This window comes from Rhinolophus hipposideros (genome assembly GCF_964194185.1).
Source record: "Rhinolophus hipposideros genome assembly, chromosome: 10".
Lineage (NCBI taxonomy): Eukaryota > Metazoa > Chordata > Mammalia > Chiroptera > Rhinolophidae > Rhinolophus > Rhinolophus hipposideros.
Window position 1 is genome coordinate 51309343 of NC_138056.1, and position 27246 is coordinate 51336588.

At 38.7% G+C, this 27246-nt stretch overlaps 1 protein-coding gene across 2 annotated transcripts in view; it reads right to left on the minus strand.

Moving 5' to 3' along the window:
• NARS2 (asparaginyl-tRNA synthetase 2, mitochondrial) overlaps positions 1-26497 on the minus strand; it is a 176862-nt gene extending 150365 nt beyond the window's left edge. The window contains exons 1-5 of one of the 2 annotated variants that reach the window (XM_081064086.1): positions 25978-26497; positions 23070-23179; positions 22561-22681; positions 20016-20156; positions 14586-14666 (exon numbers count right to left, since the gene is read on the minus strand). In XM_081064086.1, coding sequence (XP_080920212.1) covers positions 14586-14666; positions 20016-20156; positions 22561-22681; positions 23070-23179; positions 25978-26118 — 594 coding nt within the window. In that variant the 5' untranslated portion in view covers positions 26119-26497. The remainder of the gene's footprint in view (positions 1-14585; positions 14667-20015; positions 20157-22560; positions 22682-23069; positions 23180-25977) is intronic. The other variant, XM_081064087.1, reaches the window with a different exon arrangement.
• Positions 26498-27246: the final 749 nt, after the last annotated feature.

Consider the following 27246-nt stretch of genomic DNA (forward strand, 5'->3'; position numbering starts at 1 on the left):
AGTCAGAAGGTGGAAACAAGCCAAATATCCATCAACTGCTAAATGGATAAACAAATGTATATCTACACAAATATTAGTCAGATATAAAAAGTAATGAAGTACATGTTACAGTGTGGATGAACCTCAAAAACTTTGTGCTAAGTGAAAAAAGCCAGGCACAAAAGACCATATGTTGTATGACTCCATTTATATAAAATGCTCAAGAGGTAAATCTATAGAGAGCAGTTTTAAATTACCCACAGTTGGGGGTGGGAATGGGATGGGGCTGCTAATGGCTACCAGGTTTCATTTGGGGGTGATGAAAATGCTCTAAACTTAGACTGTGGTGATGGGCGCACAACCCCATGAATATGCTAAAACCACAGGACTGGATATGTGAGTGAATTTTACGGTAAGATACAGAGAGGGCCAAAAACAATGTATACACATTTTAAGAAAGGAAAAAAACTGTATTAATTGTAACACTCAATATATACCGAGAGCAAAAGATGAATACAAGTCACATTTGACTTCTGCAATTACAAGAGGTGCTCAAAGTGGTTACCCTCAGCATCCAGACACTTCTGATGACGGCAAACTACTGCTTGAGCACAGATGACATCTCTTAAAATGTGTACACATTTTTTTTGTACTGCCGGTATATATCCATAAAGTTATCTTTTAAAAACCTGCTCCATCTCCTCATTCCTGTAGCTATCCAACTGTGTCTTCTCTGATTCTCCAATATAAGCCTTCTCATCTGTCCATCCAGAGTCCAATGAAAACCCCTTCAATTGCTTGACTCTGCTCACATTGCTCCCTATCTGGAATACTCTCCCTAATGTAATAATGTAATAATGGGACGGTCCAAACACATCTTCATTTTGAAGATTTTTCTAACCAAGTCAATTCTCACGGCCCTAATTTTCCTCTAGATTACATACCAGTTATGATTAGTAACACTATAACCGCAAATACATACATAAAGCCGTTTGACCGTATTTCCCATCAACATCTAGTTTTTGCCACAATTATTAATTCTTCCTTTAATCTCTTTTATCTTCTGAGAGACAAAACAGTTACTCCAGAATTGTAAACCAAACAATTGTGGGGACTCAGGTAGGGCCTTGACCTAGAGGAAAAAGTGTACAATCAAGGAATATCGTAGGATAAACAACAAGAGGGAATGAAAAGGATGTCCCTTCCTCTGTCAGCCTCTGCCAACTCACCAGCTCTACGGGGCAGAACTGCAACTACCTCTTTTTATCCCTCGTAACATTTAGCACAGCATCTTGAACACAGATGATACTGAACGTCTGCTGAATAACAAATGAATGTCTTGAATACAACTTTCTACATATGTATTCAGTAGTCCCCCAAACTTAACAAATATCCAAGTCTTAAAGCAGGAAATGGAAATGAGGAAAAAGAAAACTAAAATAATGGGCCACGCATTCACTTTCCAACACTGTTTTAGAAGTGCATGCTCTTACTATGTGCATTTCAAGGGGGCCTCTTACTGCTGTCCTCAAACCGGAGTGTGTACGAAGCATCCTTACCTTTAAATAGTTACTGAAACTTCATTGTTGTTAGAGCCAAAAAGAGCACTATTGAGAGAAGCAATTACTTAAACATGAAACGCTACTTCCTCCTAACAGTCGGGTGCCAAGATTCAAATCCCTATGCCTCTTCATACAGTCAGGAGGAAGTTAACACAATGAAGTTTGGAAGTACAGAGGTGTGTGTGTGAGGTACAATAACAAGGAACTCTGCTTTCAGAGGATGGAGAATTGGCAGGGGCAGAAGACAAGTCTTAGGAGCTGAACTTCTGAAAGCAATGAACACAGTGGGTCACAGCACAAAAGCCACACATTGCTGAAACCTTCTATAGATCCTCCCTGCAGGAGCCCAGGATCAACGAATTCAAAAGCATCTCTTTCTGGTACTCTGAACAGACAAGCCTAATTCCACTATAAAATTCCTCATCCTGGCCCTGAAATACTATGAACATAGAACACTTCTCATTTGTTCAGGTTCAGAAATAAATTTTTTTCCCTTCCTATGTATTTATACTTACCTGGTAACTTGCCCTGTGTTGTTCAGAAGCCAAAATACACATAATCATTCAGTTGCTATGAGATTTCCCTAGTAGCACAGCAGTTATCTCCATTTTTTAAATTTGTTACAGACTTTTTTTTACTCGTTTAATTTGTGTCTCTTTAATAATTCTTTTCTTATTTGTAAAAATGCCTTTAAATTATACCTTTCCTTCCCTGTCATTTATTTTTTAATATTCAGTGGTCTAGATTAAAGATTATCAAATGTATTTAAGGTGGGTGATTCTTCATAACTTCAATATTCAGAAGACTCTTAGGGTGCAAACAGAAAATAAACAACATAAACGCCGATAAAAAAAATGCGTTTTTATAATTTATATACAGTTGTCTTTCAGTATCTGCAGGGGATTAGTTCCAGGACCCCCAACCAATAGCATAATCTGCGGGGGCTTAAGTCCTTTACATAAAATGGCATAGCATTTGCATATAACCTGCACGCATCCTCCCATATACTTTAAATTACCTCTAGATTATGTATTGTACTTAATAAAATGTAAAAGCTATGTAAATAGTTGCCATACTACATTGTTTTGGGAATAATGACAAGAAAAAAGTCTGCTCTTATTCAGAATAGATGCAACCATTGTGGGCCTAACTATATAGCACACGTCAGCAGCATCATAACTTTTTTTCCTGAATATTTTCTATCTGTGGTTGGTTGAATTTGTGGATGCAGAAACCACAGTTACAAAGAGACAACTGTATTGTAATTTTATCATTTGCTGTCTTCTTTGAATTCATATATACACATGCTAACACTCCTACTTTAAATGTTCAAGAAAACATTTGTATTCTGCGTTTTGCAGAAGGCTATCATCAAGATTTCTTCAATCTATGTATGAAGAAAGACAGCATTGATTATTTTTAATAATGATTTCAACACCTGAGGACAACTCCCAGTGAACACTCTGTTCAATAAAAAGAAGAGGAAGCATCATTATCAAGAGTCAAAACATGAAGGGGACTTCCAGTCAAGATGGTGGACTAGGTAAATGCTAGCTCGCCTACTCCCACGATCACATCAAAATTACAACTAAATTATAAAACAACCATAACAGAACTCCTAAAGACTACCTGAAAAGAAGTCCTATAACTAAGGCTATACAGAAGCCACGATGACACTGGTAGGAAGGGTGGAGACACAGAACAGGCAGGTCTCACATCCACAGTGTGGCAATTAAGAATTTGGAGAGATATCTTGGCTGTGAAGGTCCCCTCTCAGGAGGCAGGTGGGCCCAGCCCCATACCCGGCTCCCTAGCTTGGGGCTCCAGTGCCCAGAAGAGAAGTTTCCACAACATCTGGCTATGAAAACCACTAGGGATTGCATCCAAGTGAGACAGAGAGCTGCTGGAGTCCCAAGCGTAACTTGAGGAGCCCGCATTTGAACTTGCTCACTCATAAACTCACTCGCTCTGAGCTCCAGTGCAGGAGCAGCAGCTTGAAAAGCACGAGGGACATACAGAAAAAAAGTGAATGTACTAACTTCAGGGCGAGGACTGGAGGGCCACTCTATCTGGGGACGAAAGCACCGGCAGGCACCATTGTTCCTTTACTGACTCCTCTTCTCTCCCAGCTGGAAGGTGTAGGCAGGGGCCAAATCTGAGCTATCCATTAACCTGGCTAACATTCACATTGCCCTGGTGATTCCAAGACCATGCCCCATCCAACCCGTGCACCCGGACAAAACCACTTCCAGCGGTTTTTCCACATGAGCAACCTACTTTGGTTCATGCTTCAGACTTTCCTAAAATCTCATAGGTCCACAAACCCCAAACAAGCAGTGGCTGGCCTCGGCACGCCCTGTACCTCTTGCTAAGCAACCCCAAGCCTGGCACAAGTGGCAATTGGCCTCAAATTGCATTGTAAATCTAATCCAAAAGCCTGGCATAAGCTGCAGCCAGTGTTGGCTTGAAATGTAACTTCAACTAAGCGGCCACAATCCTGTTCCAAGTCCTAGCTGTACTCAGCACACATCATGCTGACCACCAAAGGGTCCCAAGGCTGGCAATAGTGGCAACCAGCCTTAGATTGCAGCACAACCTCTCCTAAGCACCTCCAAGACCAGCAAAAACAGCAGCAATGCACAGATCAATTAGTACAGCTCCCACCTGGCGGCCCTAGGCCAGGCACATACAGAAGCTGACATTGGCCTACACAAGAGCTTCTCCCAAGAGGGTTCAGAACCAACACACCCAGTGGTTGGGTTCAGCCACACCAGACAACCACACAACAGCTCCACAAATGTCACACTTCAAGAGTGGACTCGGTTGACACCAGAGCCCAGTTAAAGCAACTCCCACTCTGTGGGATCAGCATCCACATAAAAGCTTGTCCACTATAGTCACGGCCAGCCCTTATAGCCAGACAGCCTGAGGGTGAATCCCACACACTGACATGCCAACAGCAACTGAAGCCCAAGTACAACAGGAGGGCACACAGAACCCACACAGCGAACACTCCTGGAGCACCTGGCTTATGTGAACAGAGAGACTATCACTGAGCCTAACAGGATATCTACTACATAAGACCACTCTCCCAAGACTGGGAGATGTAGCATATCTACCTAATACATAGAAACCAAAACAGGGAGTTGGCAAAAACGAGGAGACAGAGAAACATGTCCCAAATGAAAAAAACAGGACAAAACACCAGAAAAAGAGCTAAATGAAATAGACAAGACATCTACCAGTTACAGAGTTAAAAAAACATTAGTTGTAAAGATGGTCAAGGAATTTAGCTCTGGAAGAACAGATGAACTCAGTGAGAGCTTCAACAAAGAAACAGAAACCATAAACAAGAACCAGTCAAAAATGAAGAATATAATAACTGCAATAAAAAATATATTGAAAGGAATCAACAGCAGATTAAATGAAGCAGAGGAGTGAATCAATGATCTGGAAGACAAGGTGGTTGAAACCACCCAAGCAGAAAAAGAAAAAGAAAGAAGAATTAAAAAATATGAGGATAGGTTAAGAGACCTCTGTAACAACATCAAGCATACCAACATCTGCATCATCGAAATACCAGAAGGAGAAGAGAGAGAACAAGGGATTGAAAACCTATTTGAAGAAATAATGACTGAAAATGTCCTTAACCTGGCAAAAGAAGTACAGATACAAATCCAGGAATCACAGAGAGTCCCAAATAAGATGAACCCAAAAGGCCTACACCAAGATACAACATAATTAAAATGCCAATGGTTAAGGACAAAGAGAATCTTAAAAGTAGCATGAGGAAAGCAGTTAATATAGTTACATACAACAGACCTCCCACAAAACTATCAGTGGATTGCTCACCAGAAAATTTGCAGACCAGCAGGGAGTGGCATGAAATATTCAAAGTGATGAAGAGTAAAAACCTTCCCCAAGATTAATCTACCCAGCAAGGCTATCATTTAGAATTGAAGGAGTTTCCCAGAACAACAAAAAAAAAAAGCTAAAGGAAGTCATCACCATGAAACCAGCATGACAGAAACAATGAAGGAACTTCTTTAAATATAAAAGATCAAAAATGTGAATAAGAAAATATAGGAAAGAACAAATGCTCACTGACAAAAGCAAAAACTTAGTAAAAGATGTGGATCGACCAACTATAATACTAGTACAAAGGTTAAAAGGCAAAAGTAGGAAATCACATGTAATTACAACAATAAGTTAAGGGATACACACAAACACACAAACAAAACAAGTAAAACATAATGGGGAAAAAACAAATGTGAAGGGGGTGAGTAAAAATTGTTGTTATTTTTAGAATGTGTTCCAACTTAAGCAACCATTAACTTAAAGTAGTCTGATGTAAACATAGGTTGGTATATAGGAAGCATATCGTAATCACAAACCAAAAATCAAGAGATATACAAGAAATAAGAGAAAGAAATCCAAACACAACACTATAAAAAGCCATCAACATACAAGAGAACAGAGTAAAATAATAAGAAACAGAGAACTAAAACGCAATCAGAAAAGAATAAAATGACAATGACTACATACTTACCAATAATTATTTAAACGCAAATGGACTAAATGCTCCAATCAAAAAACACAGGGTAGCATAATGGATAAAAAATACAAGACCCATACATACACTACCTACAAGAGAACCACTTCAGGTTGAAAGACACACACAAACTAAAAGTAAAGGGATGGAATAAGATATTTCATGAAAATGGAAATGAAAAGAAAAACTGGGATAGCAATACTTATATCAGATAAAATGGACTTTAAAACAAAGGCCATAATAAAAGACTAAGAAGGACATTTCATAATCATAAAGGGATTCAATCCAACAAGAGGATATAACATCTAAGCACCCAACACAGGAGCACCTGAATTTATAAGCAAATATTGAAGGGCATAAAGGGAGAGATCGACAGTAATACAGTAATAGTAGGGGACTTTAAAACCCCATTGACAACAATGGGTAGATCATCCAGACAGAAAATCAACAAGGAAATAGTAGCTTTACATAATATATTAAACCAGATGAACTTAGTTGATATTTTTAGAACATTTCAAGCCAACACAGCAGAACATACATTCTTTTCAAGTGCACATGGAACATTTTCCAGGATAGACCACAGGTCAGGTCACAAAACAAGTCTCAACAAATTTAAGAAGACTGAAATCATATCAGGTATTTTCTCTAATCACAATGGTATGAAACTAGAAATCAATTACAAGAACAAAACTGAAAAACATATGAATATGTGAAGCTAAATAACATGCTAATAAACAATGAATGACTTAATGGGATCAGGAAATCAAAAGATACCTAGAGACAAATGAAAATAAAAACACAATGACCAAAAATCTACGGCACATAACCAAAGTAGTTCTAAGAGGGAAAATCATAGCAATACAGGCAAGGAACAAGAAAAACCTGAAATAATCTATCATCATCTAAAGAAATTAGGAAAAAAAAAACAAAGAAAGCCTAAAGTGAGCAGAAGGAAAGAAATAATAATGATCAGAGAGGAAATAAATGAAATACAGTCTACCAAAATAGAAAAAAAAAAAAAAATCAATGAAATCAAGAGCTGGTTCTTTCAAAAGATAAACAAAATTGATAAACCTTTAGCCAGACTCATCAAGAAAAAGAGAGAGGGCTTAAATAAATGAAATCATAAATGAAAGAGAAGTGACAACTGACACCACAGAAATATAAATGATTATAAGAAAATACTATGAACAATTATATGCCAACAAATTGGACAACCTGGAAAAAACTGATAAATTTCTAGAAACATACAATCTTCCAAAGCTAAAGAAACGTGAAGAAACAGAAAATCTGAACAGACCAATAACTACTGATGAAATTGAATCAGTAATCAAAAAACTCCAAACAAACACAAGCCCTAGACCCGATGGCTTCACAGATTAATTTTACCAAACGTTGAAAGAAGAATTAATAGCCATCCTCCTCAAGCTACTCAGAAAAAATAGAAGAGCAGGGAAAGCTCCCAAACTCATTTTACAAAGCCAGCAATACCGATACCAAAACTAGACAGACACTATTATAGATAAATATTCCTGATGGATATAGATGCAAAAAGAAAATTGTTGACAAATATTCCTGATGAATATAGATGCAAAAATCCTCAACAAATTATTAGCAAACTGAATTCAGCAATACATTAAAAAGATCATACACCATGATCAAGTGGAATTCATTCCTGGGATGCAATATCTACAAATCAATTAATGAAACAAAATGAACAAAATGAAAAATAAAACAAAAAAATGAAAACAAAATGAAAAATAAACATCATATGATCATATCAATAGATGCAGAAAAAGCATCTGATAAATTCCAACATCTGTTTATGATAACAACTCTCAGCAAAGTGGGAATGGAGGGAACATCGCTCAAAATAATAAAGGCCATATGTGACAAACCCACAGCTAATATTATACTCCATAGTGAAAAGCTCAAAGCTTTCCTTTCAGATCAGGTTCAAGACAAGCATGTCCACTTTCATCATTTTTATTCAACATAGTATTGGAAGTCCTAGCCACAGCGATCAGACAAGAAAAAGAAATAAAAGGCACCCAAAATGGAAAGGAACAAATAAAACTGTCATTAAATTAAGATGACATGAAACTACATATAGAGAACCCTAAAGACTCCACCAAGAAATGATTAGAACTTATAAATGAATTCAGTTAAGAAGCAGGATACAAAATTAACATTCAGAAATTGGTTGCATTTTTATATACCAATAACAAACTATCGAAGAGAAATTAAGAGAACAATCTCATTTACAATTACATCAAAAAAACTATCTAGAAATAAATTTAACCAAGGAGATAAAACACCTGTACCTGGAAAATTATAAGACAGTGAAGAAAGAAACTGAAGAAGACACAAATAAATAGAAGCATATACTGTGCTCATGGGTAGGAAGAATTAACATCATTAAAATGTCCATATTACCCAAAGCAATCTATAGATTCAATATTTTTCACAAAACTAGAACAAAAAAATCCTAAAATATATATAGAACCACAAAAGACCCCTGAATAGCCACAGCAATCTTAAGAAAGAAGCACAAAGTTGGAGGTATTAGGCTACCTGATCAGACTATACTACAAGGCTATAGCAATCAAAACAGCATGGTAATAGCATAAAAACAGACACACAGATCAATGGAACAGAACAGAGAATCCAGAAATAAACTCATGACTATGTGGTCAATTAATCTATAACAAAGGAGGCAAAAATATACAATGGGGTAGAGACAGTCTTTTCAATAAATGGTTTTGGGAAAATTGGATAGACACATGCAAAAGAATGAAACTGGATCACTTTCTTATACCATATACAAGAAAAAACTCAAAATGTATTAAAAACGTAAATGTAAGACCTGAAACCTTAAAACTCCTAGAAGAAAACATAGGCAGCAAACTCTCTGACATTGTTCTTAGTAATATTCTTTTGGATATTCCTCCTCAGGCATGGGAAACAAAAAGAAAAACAAACAAATGAGACTACATCAAACTAAAGAGTTTTTGCAAAGCAAAGGAAACCATCAACAAAATGAAAAGACCACCTACTGAATGGGAGAAGGTATCTGCCAAAGATACATGCAGTAAAGGGTTAACATACGAAATATATGAGGAACTTATACAACCTAATACCAAAAAAACAAACAGTCTGATTAAAAAGTGGGGAGAGGATCTGAATGTGCACAGAGGGCACACAAATGCCCAATAGACATATAAAAAGATGTTCAACATCACTAATCACCAGAGAAATGCAAATAAAAACCTCAATGAGGTATCACCTCACACCTGTCAGAATGGCTACCATCAATAAATCAACAAATAACAAGTGTTGGCGACAATATGAAGAAAAGGTAACCTTCGTGCACTGTTGGTGGGATTGTAAATTGGTGCAGTTACTAGTATGGAAAGCAGTATGGAGGTTCCTCAAATAGTTAAAAGTAGAAGCAACATATAACCTGGGCATTCCACTTCTGGGTATTTAGTTGAAGAAATCCCAAACACTAATTTGAAAAGATATGTGCTCCCAAATATTGACTGCAGCATTATTGACAACAGCCAAGATGTGGAAGCAACTGAAGTGTCCATCATTAGATGAATGAATAAAAGAATAGTTAGTACAGATTTCTAGTCAAGATGGGGGAGTAGGTAAATGCTGTGCTTTCCTCCTCTCATGATTACATCAAAACTATAACTAAATTACAGAACAACCATCATTGAGAATCGCTTGAAGTCTAGCTGAACCAAAGTCCTATAACTAAGGACATACACAAGAAGCCACCTCAAGACTGGCAGGAGGGGCACAGACAGGGAATGGAGGCTAGTCCCACACCTGCATACGACCGTTAAAAATTGGGAGGGATAGCTCAACTGTGGAGGTCCCTTTGGGAGCAGCGAGGGGTCCTAGCCTCACACCAGGCTCTCAGCCTGGGTTCTGGGCCAGGAAGAGAAGTCCCCATAATTTCTGGCTGTGAAAACCAGGGGAGATTGTGGCTGGGTGAGACTGAGGGCAGCTAGAGTTCCAGGTATTCTTCTTAAAGGGCCCATGCACAGACTTACTCACTCACGGACTCACTCACTCTGAGCTCCATCAGCAGCTTGGAAAGCACCAGAAACATACAGGGAAGAGATGAGTTGTCTGGCTGCAGGACGAGGGCTGAGGGATAGCTTTCTCCCAGAGAGAAGTGCTGACAGAACCCATTGTTTCTTGGTTGAGCCCTCCCCCCTTCCAGCATGCAGATGCAGGTAGCTACCATATCTGAGTCTCCATCAACATAGACAATCACCACTCTGATGATTCCCCAAGAGCCTGCCCCACCCAACTTTCAGGTACAAACAAGCCGCTTCCAATGGCTCTTTCATACAAATGGCTCATGCTGCCGGCTGTCCTAAAAATCTCTCAAAGATTCACAAAATCCAAACAATCAGCATCTCGCTTCAGCATATCCAGTACATCTTGCTGAGCAGCCCCAAAGCCAGCAGTGGCAGCAGCCAGCCTCAGTTTGCGGCTTGGCTTCTCAAGGCACCTCCAAGCCCAGCGAGGGTGACGGCAATCTGTGTACTGCTTTGTGGCTCATGCCAGGTGGTCCTGAGAAGGGAACAGGTTTTGGCTAAAATTGGCCTGTGGCAGGGTCCCTCCCAGTAGGCTCCCGTGCTGGCACACCCAGTGGCTAGCTTTGGACCAAGCCAGAGCATCGCCCAGTGCCTCCAAAGAGGACACACCCAAAGGGCTAACGGGCAGGTACCAGAGCTCTGCTAAAGTGAGTCCTGTTCTGTACGGTCAGCCCCTGCACAACAGCTCCTCCACTGTAGGCACAGCCAGTCCTCACCACCAATCAGCCGAAGGCTCAATCCCTCTCAGAGATGTGCAAAAAGCAATTGAGGCTCAACTACCACAGGAGGGCACACACAACTCACACAAGGCACACACATGGAGCACCCAGCTCTGGTAACCAGGGAGATTGCACCACTGGGCCCACAGGACATCTACTATATAAGGCCACTATACTATGACCTGGAGACACAGTAGCCCTACCTAATACATAAAAACAAACACAGGGAAGCAGTCAAAATGAGGAGACAAAGAAACACGTCACAAATTAAAGAAAAAAACAAAAACCCCAGAAAAAGAACTAAACAAAATTGAGATAAGCTATCTACCAGACACAGAGTTCAAAACACTGCTTATAAGGATGCTCCGTGATCTCAGGGAGAACTTCAACAAAGATTCAGGGAACATAAAAGTAGAGATAGAAAACATAAAAAAGAACCAGTCAGAAATAAAGAATACAATAACTTAAATGAAGAATACATTAGAGGGAATCAACATTAAATTAGATGAAGCAGAGGACTGATTCAGATAAGGTAGCGGAAAACACCCAATTAGAACACCAAAAAGAAAAAAGAACCCAAAAGAAATGAGGAGGGTTCAAGGGACCTCTGGGACAACATCTGCATCATAGGGGTACCAGAAAGAGAAGAGAGGAAAGAATTGGAAACCTATTTGAAGAAATAATGACAAAAACTTCCCTAACCTGATAAAGGAAATGGACATACAAGCCCAGGAAGTGCAGAGTCCCAAACAAGATGAACCTGAAGAAGCCCACACCAAGACACATTATAATTAAGAGACCAGAGGTTAAAGACAAAGAAAGAATCTTAAAAGTAGCAAGAGAAAAGCAGTTAGTTACCCACAAGTGAGTTCCCATAAGACTGTCAGCTGATTTCTCAACAGCAACTTTGCAGGCCAGTAGGGATTGGCACAAAATATTCAAACTGATGAAAAGCAAGGACCTGCAACTAAGATTACTCTACCCAGTAAAGCTGTCATTTACAATCAAAAGGACAGATAAAGAACTTCCCAGACAAGACAATACCAAAGGAGTTCATCACCACCAGACCAATATTACAATATTACAAGGAATCTTAGAGGGACTTCCTTAAGACAAACAAACAAACAAATAAATAATAAAATGGCAATAACTACATATCTATCAACAATTACTTTCAATGTAAATGGATTAAATGTTCCAATCAAAAGATAGTGTGGCTGAATACATAAGAAAACAAGACCCTTACTGATGCTGGCTACAAGAGACTCATTCAGATAGAAAGACACACAGACTGAAAGTAAAAGGATGGAAAAAGATATTTCATGAAAATAGAAACAAAACAAAAAAAAGCTGGAGTAGGAATAGTTACATCAAATGAAACAGACTTTACAACAAAGACTATAACAAGAATCAAAGAAAGATCCAGTAATCTCACTTCTGGGTATTTATCCGAAGATACTCAAAACACTACTGAGGGGACATGTGCAGCCATATGTTCATTGCAGAATTGTTTACAATGGCTAAGATGTGGAGGCTGCCTGGGTGTTTGTCAATGGATAAATGAATAAAGAGGAGGTGATACATAAGTACAACGGAATATTGCTCGGCCAGGGAAGGGAATGGGTTCTTGCCGTCTGCAGCAGCATGGGTGGGCCTGGAGGGTGTTGCGCTGAGTTAGAGTATGTCAGACAGCGAAAGACAGATGCAGTGAGATTTTGCTTATATGTGGAATCTAAAGAACAAAATAAACAAAATGGGAAAACTCAAAGAGAACATTTTGATGGTTGCCAGACAGGAGGGGGGTTGGGAATGGGTGAAGAAAGGGAAGGGATTAAGAAATACAAATTAGTTGTTACACAATAGTCATGGGAATGTAGGGTATAGCATAAGGAATATAGTCAGTAATATTGTAATAACCATATTTGGTGTCAGATGGGTACTAGATTTATCAGGGTGATAGATGGGAAGGGGTTTGGGGAGTAGGGTGAATAAGCTGAAGGCATTAGAAGTACAAATTAATAGTTACAAAACAATCATGGGGATGTAAAGTAAAGCATAGGTAATATAGTCAATAATATGGTAATAATTGTGTGTGGTGCCAGGTGAATACTAGATTAGATAGGGGGGTCACTTCTTAAATTATGTAAATGTCTAACCACTATGCTATATACCTGAAATTAATATAATACTGAATGTCAACTGTAATTGAAAAATTTTAAAGGGGGGGAAATTTGAAGGGGAATAAGGTTCAAATTTCTAGGAATAAAACAAATAAGTCAAGGGGATGTAATGTACAGCATAGGGAATATGGTCAATAATAATGAAAATATTTTTTAAAAAAAGACTTGGCATATATATGCAACAAAATATTACTCAGCCATAAAAAAGAATGAAATCTTGCCATTTGCAATAACATGGTTGGACCTAGAGGGTATTATGCTAAGCGAGAAGTAAGTCAGATAGAAAAAGACGAATACCATATGCTTTTGCTTATATGTAGAAGCTAAAGAACAGAATAAATACACAAAACAGAGAAACTCATAGATACAGAGAACAAATTGATGGTTGTCAGATGGGAAGCGAGGTGGAGATATGGGTGAAAAAAGGGGAAGGGATTAAGAAGACAAATTACCAATTACAAAAACAGTCATGGGGATGTAAAATACAGCACAGGGAATATAGTCAATAATATTTTAATAACTATGTATGGTATCAGATGGGTACTAGACTTACTGGGGTGACTGCTTCCTAGGTTATATAAATGTATAATCATTATGTTATACGCCTGAAACTAATATAATATTGCATGTCAACTGTAATTGAAGAAAAAAGAGAGAGTCAAAGTGTACAGAATCAGAGAGTTATATACAGGTTTTGTCATTTGATGGAATCAACTAAATGTGTAAAGAAGAATCTTGACTTTTTAGAGATAAAGAGATCAGTGAATAAATGAAAAAAATACAAAAAGCACCACTCATGAACATACATTTTTCTTTGTCCATTATTATACTGCTGGCCGATGATTTTAAACAGCCTGGCAAAGTGGTAAAAGAAAGGGCTTTCTACTGCCAACAAGTAAGAAATACTGGTAAATTTAAAAATTCCTGCAAGAAGTCCAGATTGACAATACCTGGCACATATTAGGAACTCAAAAAAATGATTGCTGAATAAAAGAATTAAAATAAGAACCTTTATGAGGTATCCAGAACATAAATCATTTCTTATGAAAACTATATATTTTAAAGACTTTGAAAGAGAAAATATTAACACGTATACTTTTCTATTTTATCTCTTAAAATATGAATTACATTCAAAAATATTAACTGGGGGTTGAACTTGCACAAAATATATTTTGGAATTTTATTAGTCTCTTCAAATTTCTCTAGTTCACCAACTCACAGTTCTATAGGAAAATCAAATGGAGTACTAAATTAAAAATCCACTCCGTTTAGTCTCAATGTAAATAGTATAGCTGGTAGGACAGGAAATCAGAAAAGTTTGAATTTTCTACATATTTTTTTTAAGGATTACTATTGACAAAAGTTCACGTTCTGGTCATGGTCTATCCACACAATTCTTATTAAATTTAAAGCAAACACTCAGATGTAAAATATCGGAGGGCAATATATCCCCCAAGGTGGGAAACACAACTTACCTCAACTTGGAAAAGTTCCCCAGCCCCCTCACAGTCATTGGATGTGATTATGGGAGTGTGAATATGCACAAAGCCATGGTCCTGGAAGAAAAACAAACGCCACTTTCTTTCAGTGCATTTGTATAGGAAACAATTCCAAGAACGGACACCTTATTACACTATTAAAAGAGCAGAAGAGAATGCCAGGGGCAATCCCTCCCTAACCCCTAAAGAAAACTATTGAAATAGGAAGCTGAGTGTTTTACTATGCACAGAAGTACAAAGAATTTTAAATCAGAAACTGAGTTAGACATTATCTAGTCCAAACTCCTCATTTCAAAGATAAGGAAGTTGAGGTCCAGAATGATTTAACGAATGGCCAAAAGTCACACAAGGAGTCAGTGGCAGAGCAAGGACTGGAACTCAGGTCTTGCGCGTCTCTCTCTGGTGCTATTTCTTCTTCCCACTTTTCTAACAGACTGGTAATGATTGATCACACACTCACTCACTTACTCCCTCACTCACTCCAGGCTAATGTATGATGTTGTCCACATTGCTAAGGGAATACAAAGCGATCCATGTAAAGTTCAGTTATTTTGAAATGAGACCCTCAATTGTAACAACCAACCAAAAAAGGAGAAAACTGTAGGTTGACAAATAGGGACTGGAGAAATAAACAGCAAACAAGGCAGAAATGAATTTCAGGAAGTCTGTCATTAAGTGGATTGCACAGTGCACTGCACATGGCACAAGCAGTGCACTTCCTTCGCCTCAAAGAAGATTCTGAGCAGCAAATCCATCCATTACTGAGGCGCCCAGTTGCAATTCTTCACCTCCAAAGTCTGAGACTATTTCCATTAGTGAACCACAAAAGCTGTAGGATTAGAATAACCCAGCAACTTCAAAGTTATGCTTCTTTCATTTTGACAATAGATGTAGGCAAAAGGTTACATTCAGCATAAATGTTGCAGGGTTGGGGTTCAGATAGCTAAAGGGATTTATGCTGAAAAGGCAGAATAATATGTGTTAAATGCAAAAAGAAAAAATTGGTCTTGAAATCAATACAATAAATTCACATATACACATGTTATCTCTGCTAAATTCTGCCTATCACTGGTAGAATGTAAAATGTCTCAGTGTGTTACCAGGGACCTCCCAAATTTGCCCCTTCCTAAAAAGATTGAACTCAAGTATTCTGGCTAAGATACAAAATATCTAGCTAACAACTTGCCTTGTGATGTAGACTGATTAAATATTCAAGTTCTAAATTAGGAGTCTCAGAAAGTATTCAAATATGTACTTAATCCCGAGCAACATGCCTAGAGGTGCTGCACAGAGCACATTATAGAGAACGAATGAAATATAATCAATAACATTACTGCATACAATTTTTATCTCTCAGGAGCCAAGAATTATGGACATGAATCATTTATTCCACACAAATGCAGGCAACTATGAGCACGAGTGCAGTAAACAAAGAAAGGAAGTGAAAAATCCAAAGGAAACGAGGGTGGTGAGAGGGAGGGGAAGAGGGAGGAGAAAATTTAACGGCTAAATATAAATGCCAAAGTTAGATCTGGTCAACTGCCACAAGAAACAACACTGTAAATTTTATGAAAATAACAGTATGAGGTTGTTGTTGTTGTTGTTTTCTAAAATCATTCAAGCAGTGGGAATTATTATGAATGCTAAACCTTTCCTAAGGTGGCACTAACTTTTTAAGCTTTAGTGCTGCTGGCAAGGCTTATCATATCAAAGTCCATAACATTACCACCAAAAGCTATGAAGGAGAGTACAAAGGAAGAAAAATAAAGCTTTGAGAACAAAGTCCTCCAAAAAAGAGAGTGGACAGGGGAGTAGAAAGATAAACACTAAAATAAGTCGCAAGAAGGAGAGAAGCACTGCCTGTCGCTGCCTCCGATGGGTACCACTGTCAGGTACTTACCCTACCCCACAGCAAAGTGGGCTCCTAATTACAGGTATGAAGGCCCGAGAAAGGACAAGTATACACTTTCATCCAATTTTTCAGATTCCACCCACTACCTCTAAAAATCTAAATATTTTGATAGCTACACCTTCTAGAACCAGATATTTTATAAGGCACTGAGTATCTGAAAATTACAAAATTCACCTACAAGAGCCCACACATATCCCTCACTGGCTCATGGACTATATTTTTCTTTCACACACATCCAAAATAAGTATCATTATTTAATCAAAATCAACAAAAAAGCAACATGATAGCAATTGCTAGCCACAGGCACACCATTGGCAATAAAATGTGACAGCAAGAGAAGATAAAAAAAAAAATCCACAGAAAACAGTCACAGGAACTCAAAGATAGTCTGGGGTCATTCAACACAGGGACAAAGAATAGGCCGCACTGTGCCATTCAGAAGAGGGAAAACTCTGATACTCAAAGGAAGGACCTTGACTCATCAAGAAAGGGCAAACTCTTTTTCTATCGGCTCAATTTAAGAAGCCAGGGAAGTTAAGTATGTAATACATTTTGGGATAACTTCCACTGGAAATTAGAAAAATTGGTGCCTGAAGAGAGAATCCCATTATTTGAGAAACTCAATTCTAAATAATTCATTCCTTGAGGATTCTAGAGAGCCAAGTTTTAGTACATTAGCAAATGTGTCAATTTTATGAGCAAACCAAGTTACATACAAAATATTTTTGAAACTTAAACCAAAAAAATAATTCTAGATGCTTAAAGTATCCTAACTAAAAGGTACTGCAAGTTTATTTTTTCTCTGTGTTTCTAGATTTGAAATTTATGAAAATTTTAGATTTTAAGTCTTAACATCTTTTAGGGAGCCTAAAGTAACAAGTCACAGAAATAGTACCAAATACTAAATAATATATAATGATTATTTAACATATCCTGTGATTTCCTTAAACAATTCAATCATAATTATCATACGCATAACTGGGTAACATTATAGAAGTTATCAGGAAGGTATAGAAGGTATCAGGATTGTATTTTCCATGGTTTTACAATTACAAAGTGAATTTATAGCACTCAAAAGTACCTACTGTATAACTATCACCAACAGTGCTAAGATTTCTTTTCAACCACTTAGAATGCTTTCTTAAAATTTTACTTTATTTTGCTTATTTTTTCATTTCAGATTTTTCTAGTTCTCTTTTTTAATTGTTTACGTATTTGCAAAAGCTTCAAGTAATGAAGAAATGCAGTCAGTAAAGCCTACTTGTCAATAGATGGCCAATACCACCATCTAGTGGCCAGACATCTGTAAAACTGTTTCAGAATTAAAGGAGGTCCACTTTATCACTTTATCAGCTGCTAAAACCATATGGGGGGGAAATATTTTTGGATCTGAACAAACTTTCTTTTTGTGTGGTTCAAGCACTACTCAAAATACATATGGACGTTGCATAAGAAAGTTTATGAGAGCATATGCAAATGCACCCTTTCAAACTATAATGGGATGACATTGCATAATGTGATTTATTTTCCTTTGTTTATTCAAAAGTACAGTATATGCTTTAAAGCCACGATGTCCTTTAGCTGTTTCGCCAGAAGGAGCTGTTCAAAGAGCAAGAACTCTTTTGGTAAGCTCTATCAGGGCTGGGCCTGCATGAATTTGGATACCGGGAAGGGTATGCTGTTAAAAAATCTCTGCAAATTAGTTGGATCCGGAAAAGTGGCCTAGAAAGTTCCAAAACCACATGAAATAACACTAAACTTTATCTGCTGGGTCATTCCTCACCTTTGGGGCCCTCCCATCCACATGGGGAGAGGGTCCCTTCACCTTATCGACTTACGAGCTACATTCCACTGTGGCTTTGGGGTCGGGGGAGGGGAAATGGCTGAAAAACAAAACTAAGTAAGATAAAATGCCTTTTGATAGATCAATTTAGTTGATCAATGCCAGTATCCCTTTAAAATTTGTGCTTACTATATATAAAATATGTCTACGACCAAGCCGTCTTGAGGACCAGATTTACCCTCCTACCTGAAATAATCAAAAAATGAAAAACAAAAAAACTCACAGGCAAACCACATGAAAGAATGGTTTCCAAGACACTGAATATCAGACAACAAAGGACAGTGATCCCCGAGAGATGGAAAACAAACATAGTGAAATCCCAGCAGCCTAGCTTACTTCCTTGAGATTTCCCAGGCCATAGCAGGGAGAGGGGGGGATATAAAGTGGAGCCCAGGAAACTCACTAAGTTGAAGAGACAGAGCTGATACCAAAGTCATTAGAATTCATAAGACAGAGTACCAGAGAGGAGAGAGCTGTACAGAGAACTCCAGAGACGTGTAGAGGGTCACCTGGAGTATTAGGTAGAGGAATCATCAGCACATTTGTGTTATGAAACCATCCAAGGGCAAGGAAAAAATCATCCAAAAAGATTAGAGGAAACGGTGTCTGGTGTTCACATGTGGCTGCAAAAGGTGCCTATTCCCACAAGCCAGACTGGAAAAACTCATAATTCACAATGCACTAGGTAGAGTACCCAGGAAGGCTTTACCTCAACAATGAGAAATAATTAGTCCTAGACTGAGCACTTCTCCAGACCTGCTTAAAAGGAAAACCCAAAAGATCAACAGTTTCAAATAGCTTAACTGCATACCAGCACAAAGCTTAAGAAGTTTTATAAATATTCAGCCCCCAATAAGGTAAAAATTCACAATGTCTGGCATCTAATCAAAGATTGGTAGGTATGCAAAGTGGCAGGAAAATATGACCCGTAATGAGGAGATTAATCAATCAATCAAAACTGACTCATAACTGACAGATATGTTAGAATTAGAAGGAAAGGACATAAAAACAGTATTTTTACTTCATTGTATATGTTCAAAACTGTATTGTATGTGTTCAGAAAATTAAGTGTAGAAAATGGAAGATATTTTTAAAAAGAGAGGGCGCCAAATCAAACATCTAGATATTATATGAACCTACAATATGTGAGATGAAAAATGCACTGAATAGGAATAACAACAAATTAGGAGCTGTAGAAGAAAATATAAGTACGCTTGAAGACACAGCAACAGAAACTATACAAAAGAAACATGGAGAGCAAAAAATAATTTTAAAAAAGAAAAGAACATCAGTGAGCTATGGAGATACCATCAAGTAGCCTAATACCTGGGTAGTTGACGTCCCAAAGGAGGAAACAGAAAAAATATTTGAAGAAGACAAAGCTGAAAAAGTTGATGAAAATTAAAAATAGATCCAAGCCACTCAACAAAGTCCAAACATGAGAAACATAAAGAAAACTATACCAAGGCACATCAAAATCAAATTGCTCAAAATCATTGATACAGAGAAAATTTTAAATCAACCAAAGAAAAAAGTACCACTCAAGTAAAGGGTGCTTGGAATAATAACTAACAGAACTTTCAGGATAATACTCCAGTGTTACAATTATTCAACTTCTTCACAAGACAAAACAATGAGAAGCGCACCTTACCTTAAAGAAAGAATGAATAGCAGCTGTGGCTTCACTGCGAACCCTCAGTATAGAACCCAGAGCATTAGTCCTACACCTCAGGTGAGGATATTGTCTCAGATACTCCAGAGGATGCCTCTCTTTATATTTAAAAGGGAAAGTCTGCCAATAAATGGAAAGAAAAAAAATTAGAAACTAAAAAGATTAAGTTTCCAGGGCATTTAAAAAATAATAGTGCTTTACAACAAAACTAAGGTGCTTTCCCTTATTTCTTAATGTAACTGAATATAGTTCACATTAATTCCAACAAGTTAGTAGAATGGTGGTGGGGTGGAATCAGATGTGGATTTGAATTCTGCTCTACTACGTACAGCTGTGGGCGAATACATTTACTATCACGAAGGCTAATCTGTTATTTATCATATCTCTATCCATTAGCTATCAATCACTACTTACAAATAGAGAGATTAGGATATAATTATGCAAAACAATCCACTTTTTGGCCGACAGGAGTTCAGAATATTATAGACATTAGTTTTCTACAGCTGTATATACACAGCTGCTGTTCAGTTTTAAAATCACCGAAATGTCTTGAGAGTCCACTACTATTCATAATCAACTGATACTGTTTATCACTGTTTATCAACATGCACTGCCATCTAAGAACATAAGGGAGGGTCAACAGCTTTCTAGACTAGTATATATTTACGAAAATTTTAAAGGAAATCATGACTCTACTTAGAAGTATTTCCACCTTATCCTCACTCATGTTATAAGGTTAAAAAGACAAAAACAAATTTTCAGACCAAAACCAAAGTTTCAGTAAAAAATAAATAAAGAAAGAAACGAAGTAAAAGAGCTACAATGGCAGCCTATTTCTTTTAGTCTTGTCTATTCCTTTCAAGGCCTTGTGCACATACCAATTTGAGTCATATACAAATAAGCACCACACTTACTAAAGTGAAAATATACCCACATAAATAGGAATCTGGGGACTGTTAGGAGTTCAGAATTCCCTAATGTCCGAATAGTTAAAAATGACACTGAAATGAAGGAAAAGGTGAAGGCATCAACACCTACAGAAGCCAAGGGAGAACCATTTAAAAGGAGTAAAACACATGGCAAATTCTTAATAATCCTATATCCCTCTAAAAAAACAAAAACAAAAACGGTTACCATCTCCATTCCTCTCTGAGTTTCAAATTATTTTCAGTCTATTTTTAAAACCTAATTCTTTCTTTAAAAAAATTTTTATACTAGTTTCAGGTGTACAAAACAACATGATTAGACATTTACACCCTCACAAAGAGATATCCCCCCCATGTACTACCCCTCTGACAGCGTATAACATAAAGCTGTTACAATATGCTGTACTTTACACCCCGTGACCATAAATATATATATGTATGTATGCGTATATATATATATAATTATAGTTGACATTCAATAAATATATATATATGTATGTATGTGTATATATATAATTATAGTTGACATTCAATATTATTCTACTTCAGCTTCAGAATCTGATTCTTGATTTTACATGTCAGTTAGAATTTCTTAGAAAATTACTCAGAATGACATTTTAAAAAAATTGCCCATTTTATTTCCTACATTTAACTTCTCCCAGTTATCCAAAAGAACTAAAAATGAATTAAAAGGATGCAATTTCCCTATATTTTCTCATTTTTGTTCATTAAATATTTGAAGACAAGTATTGCAAAACCACAGGGGCGTCAAATGGCTCGTACATCAATTTCAGCTGTGCTACTGATGAGCACTATAAACGTGGGAAAGTTATTTCACCTGGCTGGGCCTCATTTTCTACAATTTAAGAAATTAGATCGATAATCTATGATTTTATTCCCTCTAACCTCTTTATCAGACTACAAATAAAAAGCTACACAGAAGAGTCTTGCAAAAACATGTATAAACATGTCTTAATGTAGAATTTCTTTGTTCAGCCCAAGCATTATAACACTATAGCACTGTCCAATAGAATTTTCTATAAGTGGAAATGTTCTGTATCTATGCTATTCAGTATGGTAGCCACTATATATAACCACTGAGCACCTGAAATGTGGCTGATGCCCCTGAGAAATGGGATTTTTAATTTAATTTTAATTGATTTAATATTACACAGCCACAGATGACTAGTGGCTACTATACTGGACAATACAATTCTAGATCATGCAAAAAGTCACTTCTAGACAGCTTTCCTAAGAACCGCCTGGAAGTTGAACTGCCTGGAAGTGGTCTGCCTGGTTCATCTCTGGATTTACAACTGACTGAGCATGCTTGTAAAAGTGATAAGTTTCAAGCGTAACATGAACCACAGAGATGTACAGACTAATACTTAGCTCTCACTCATAAGACTCAGCCATCTGCACAAATACTTTTTGCTACTCTCTACATTCCTTAGACACTACAGCCTGTTTCAATTATCTGGGAAGTAACAATCAAAACATGTTCTAAGTGTCATCTTCCCAATAATAACTTTTAAAACTGACTGCTAATGTTTTAAATTAAGCCTAAACAGCCTCCATAACAGGGTCAGAAAACATACCTTGGCATCACAATTTCCAACAACTTCAATTTTTTCTGCCTTCAGTTCCACATTTTGTCTTTTGGATGGACTTTTTATCAGCTGCCCTTGAACTTCCACAGAACTCCCAAAAGTCAGTTTTCTAATAGTAATAAAAAACCGGCATAAACAAGATATCATTATATGCAACCCTCATTTTAATAGAAATCTTGCTATCAGAACATTAAACTATTTAATGATAAAAGTTTTTACCCTTAATTAGGTTAAAAGCTGCAGGTAATTAAGAGAAACTGAAGCAAAGGGTAGGTGGGGAATACTGTCACACAAAGACGTTAGACAGGAGAAAAGGTCTGAGGTTGGAGGATCTTGAGTATTTGGACTTGAGCCTGAAAGTTATGAAAAGCAGGTTTGTTTAGAAAAATCACTCAGGGGGCAACTGGATTAGTGAACACTGGATTAGGGGAATGTGGAGCAGAAGAGATGGGGGGAAAAAAACACAATCAAAGGACCCTTTTTTCCCCCCAACTCACCTACTGTCAAAGCTTGAATCTGCTACAACCTGAAGGTTTTCCAAAGATGACCCATCATTTACATGCAGGAACAAGACTTCTTTCTGGGATCGGACTGAACGAATCCATCCCTAATAAAGAGAAATACTTCTAAACGTGAGTTTAAAACACAAACGTTTTACATTTTCATTACAAATACACATAGAAGACTAAATGAAAATAGGGAAAAAAAAGTCCTCATAATCCTGCCTTAACAAATCAATTGCTTTTAGTTCACTCAGACTCATATGCATGTATAATTTTACATGGTTTTTATCACAGTGAGATATAGCTTTGGCATTCCACCTTATGTTTTGTCAATAAAGCTCATCATCCTTAATAGATACCTGACATTCCATTAGGTTGATGAGCCTAATTCACATAACCAATCCCCCCAATATTGGCTATTCCACGTATTTTCTCCTGCCTCTGCACTAACACCCACCCTACGCCCCCTCGGGCCATTACAAATAAAAGGGCACATATCTTGGGTCTCTTTCTCCTTTTATATCAAAACCCAGAGAGAGATGATGTAGTTATAGACTAGAAACATCTTCATGGATTTTTTTCCCCTTTTACAACGTAAAGAGTTCTCAAGAAACTTCTCATTATGAATATATACTAAACAGTACATAAACTTTCAAAGGCATTCTGAACTTAAACAACAGGCAGGTGTGAGTACAAATGAGCTGTCTTCAGTAGACTAGTGACATTAAAAACAGCTCTTTCACAGATCACATCTAATTGAAATTTAATTAGCATATAAGTTAAGAGAATATTCCTCTAGCAGACACTGAACAACTGTAAAATAAATGACGGTGTTTGATTAACCACCAAACATGCTTGGGAAAAGAAAAATGATCCTACTCAGAAAAACTATATAGTCATGCGCCACTTAACAACAGGGATACATTCTGAGAAACGCATCGTTAGGCGATGCCCTTGTTGTTCGAACACTCCAAAGTGCTCTTACACAAGCCTACTACACACCTAGGCTTTGTGGCATAGCCTGTTCAGCATATTATTGTACAAAATAACATCAGAATAAATCAAACACAGGAGAAAATGAGGCAATCAAGAGCTGCGTAAACACAGGCTGTATCAGGCTGCTGCCGGTGTAACATGGCAGACAGTTCTACAGCAAACTTTTTTTTAATGAGTAGAAAGGGTAGACTCTAAAATAATGGTAAAAGTGTCATAAATACATAAACTACTGACATAGTCGTTTATCATCCTTATCAAGTATTATGTACTGTACATAATTATAGGGGCTATACTTTTATACAACTGACGGCACAGGTGGTTACCAGCATCACCACAAACACCTGAGTAATGTGCTCCACTATCACGTGACATTACCACAGCTCCCAGGTCACTAGGTGATGGGAAGTTTTCAGCTCCATTTTATTCTTATGGGACCACGTCTTTTATGCCATTCTGTCATTGACCCAAACATCATGTGGCACATGACTGTCCTGACCCTTACTTTCTTTGTGTCCCCCCCATACCCTATAGACAAGTCTTCCTTGACCTCAGGCAGTTAAGGACTTCCCTCTGTTTTCTCCAAGTTCTTTCTTTATACCACTAATACTTGTCATATTGCTATCATTACTTGTCTTAGCTGTTAGACCAGGACTGTCCAACAAAAATGTGAGCCACATAAATAATTTAACACTTTTTAGTGGTCACATTAAAAAAAAAAAAAACAGGTGAAATGAATTTTAATATTTTATTTAACCCATTAGGCCCATATTATCAACATGTAATCAACATAAAAATGAGGTATTTTGCTTTTTTGTTGTTGTTGTTCTTCAAAATTGGTGTGTATTTTATTTACAGCACCTCTCAATTCGGACTAGCCACATTTCAAGTGCTCGGTGCCACAACTGGCAGGTAGTTACTGTATTAGACTGCGCGGCGTTAAAATGAAAGCCTCTAACCTAGGAGTAGGTTCTGTTCTTCCCATCTTTGAATCCTCTCTAGACTAGCACACAGAAGGTATCATTAGTGTATGTCGAATTCATAGATGAATTCAAGAAAACGCTTTGATTTGGATCATGGAAAGAATATGAAACCCAAAGAAATGCAGAGGGGTAATTGGTCATATTTCTAAAAATCAAGGGTATGTGAGGACAACAAAAATAACTGCGTCAGTGTATTTCAGCAACCTAATAGGAAAGAAAGCACCCTGCTTGGCCTGCTCCTTAAGAGGAAATCTTCTATGCAGAGTTGCTGCAAATATGAGCAAACACAGCGGCTAACACTGACTGTAGGCCACTGTTCTAAATGTCTTATACCTACTATCCTATTATCCCTTAATCTTCAATTAAAGGACTACTGTTACCTTCACTTTATAAGAGAGCACGTAAGCGACGTGCCCATAGTTAAATTGCAGAGATTTAATCCTGGGCATCTTGACTCAGAGCTCTTTCAAGCTGCTACACTCCAATCTTTCTCCCAATTTGTGAAACATAAACTATCTGCGAAGCCCCATATTAGGCACTGAGGTGGCTACAAGTGGAAGGTATGGTTTAGTTGACTATTTGCTGTTCGCCGTGTGTGTGCGTCCCAAGAGCTAGCTCAAAACCACCACCACATACCTGTGGCTATTCATTCGAGTGCTAAAGGAAAAGGGGCTCTTGCTTTTATTTTGCTGTGCGACTAACACGTTTACAGGCGAGGCCCTGCGCTGTGGCAGGAAAGTGCCAGCGCGTCCCGGGCATCGCCACCGTCCGGCGAAAGGAGGCAGGTGTGAACGCACACGACTGCCCACGTTTTCTAACGTCTCCCCGCCCGTCGTGCTGACCTGACAGCCCAAGACGAGCTTACACGTGGATGTGCCTTCTAAGTTCCTAACAAGAAACAACCCGGCCCCTTCCCGTACACCAACCTGAACCTTAACGCGCTCCCCCTTCGCGTTCCGGGAGCCGAGCGCGTCCCGCACGCTCAGCGTGGCTGACGGCCGGCGTCTCGGGGAGGGAGCGGGGGACCAGGAGCGCAGGGCTCGGAGCAGGCCCCGGGCCGCCAACATCGGGACCAGCCCCGATCCCGGCGGCGTCCGACCCTGCCTGCGGGGACCCGCCCCCCTCAGCGGCTCCCCAATGCCGGCTGCAGCCCTGTCCTCAGACGCGCCACGGCCCCCTGGGTGCTCCCTTCCCCTTCCGACGCTCCAACTCTGTTCCCAAAACGCCTTTTCTCCGCTTCCCTCTCCCCGAAGGGGCGGGACGGAGACCACACATCAAGCGGCGCAAGCCGAGAGGAAACCACGCGCCGCGGGCGGCCAGGACGCCCCACGATCCCGCGTGGTTTCCAAACCTACGCCTTGACCCCGAGTTAAAATGCGAGATGCCGCCGCCCCTACGTCACCACGCCAACGCTAACGTCCTCACGCTACGAGGAGGCTCAGAAGGAGCATGCGTACTTGCGACTCCAGCTTAAAGAGGCGGCGGGGCGGAGGAAGGGGCGGGATCGGGAGCTAAAGTGGGGCGGAGCTAAGGCATTCCGGAAGGAGCCGAAGGAGCTGCGGCGCGCGCTGGGGGAGGGGCGCGAGAACCTTGATCTCTAAAGCTTCCACGTGATGCTGAGGAACGCTGACCGGGCAGGAGTGACTGATGAAGAGGGACGGCGTCCAGAAGGAGTCTTAGCTGTTGAGAGGGTTTGCCTGAGGATATCCGTCGTTCCTGAGTTCTGAGTACAGAAAGTGGTGTGGCCCCTGCTCAGGTCAAATCTGTGTGGCATCAGACATTTGAACAGACAATGGCATAAACGGGTGGTCAGTTCGCTGGTAACGCCTAAGCGGGGATGCCAGAGATGACTGGAGAAGGTAGCGCTCTCACACGTAAGAGGAACGAAAGGGACCTTGAACCTGGGCATCAGAGACGGCACGCTAGTGTCACGGTGTCGCAGAGAGGACGGGGACGTCCCTCCCTCATGGCCTGCCAGAATCTTCAGGTCTCTCCCTTTTTTCCAACACAGCTTATCTGCATTCGTTTCACCTGGGAACACTGATCCTTTTATGTACTGTATTAGGCTACCTTTTAAATGTACACAGAAACGTAAGTCATCGCCTGTAACTCAGTAACAATCCTCAAAAAGGCTTCTGATTGAAAGATAGAAGAAGTAAGGGCTACTTACTTAAATTTGCCACTATTATTATGAC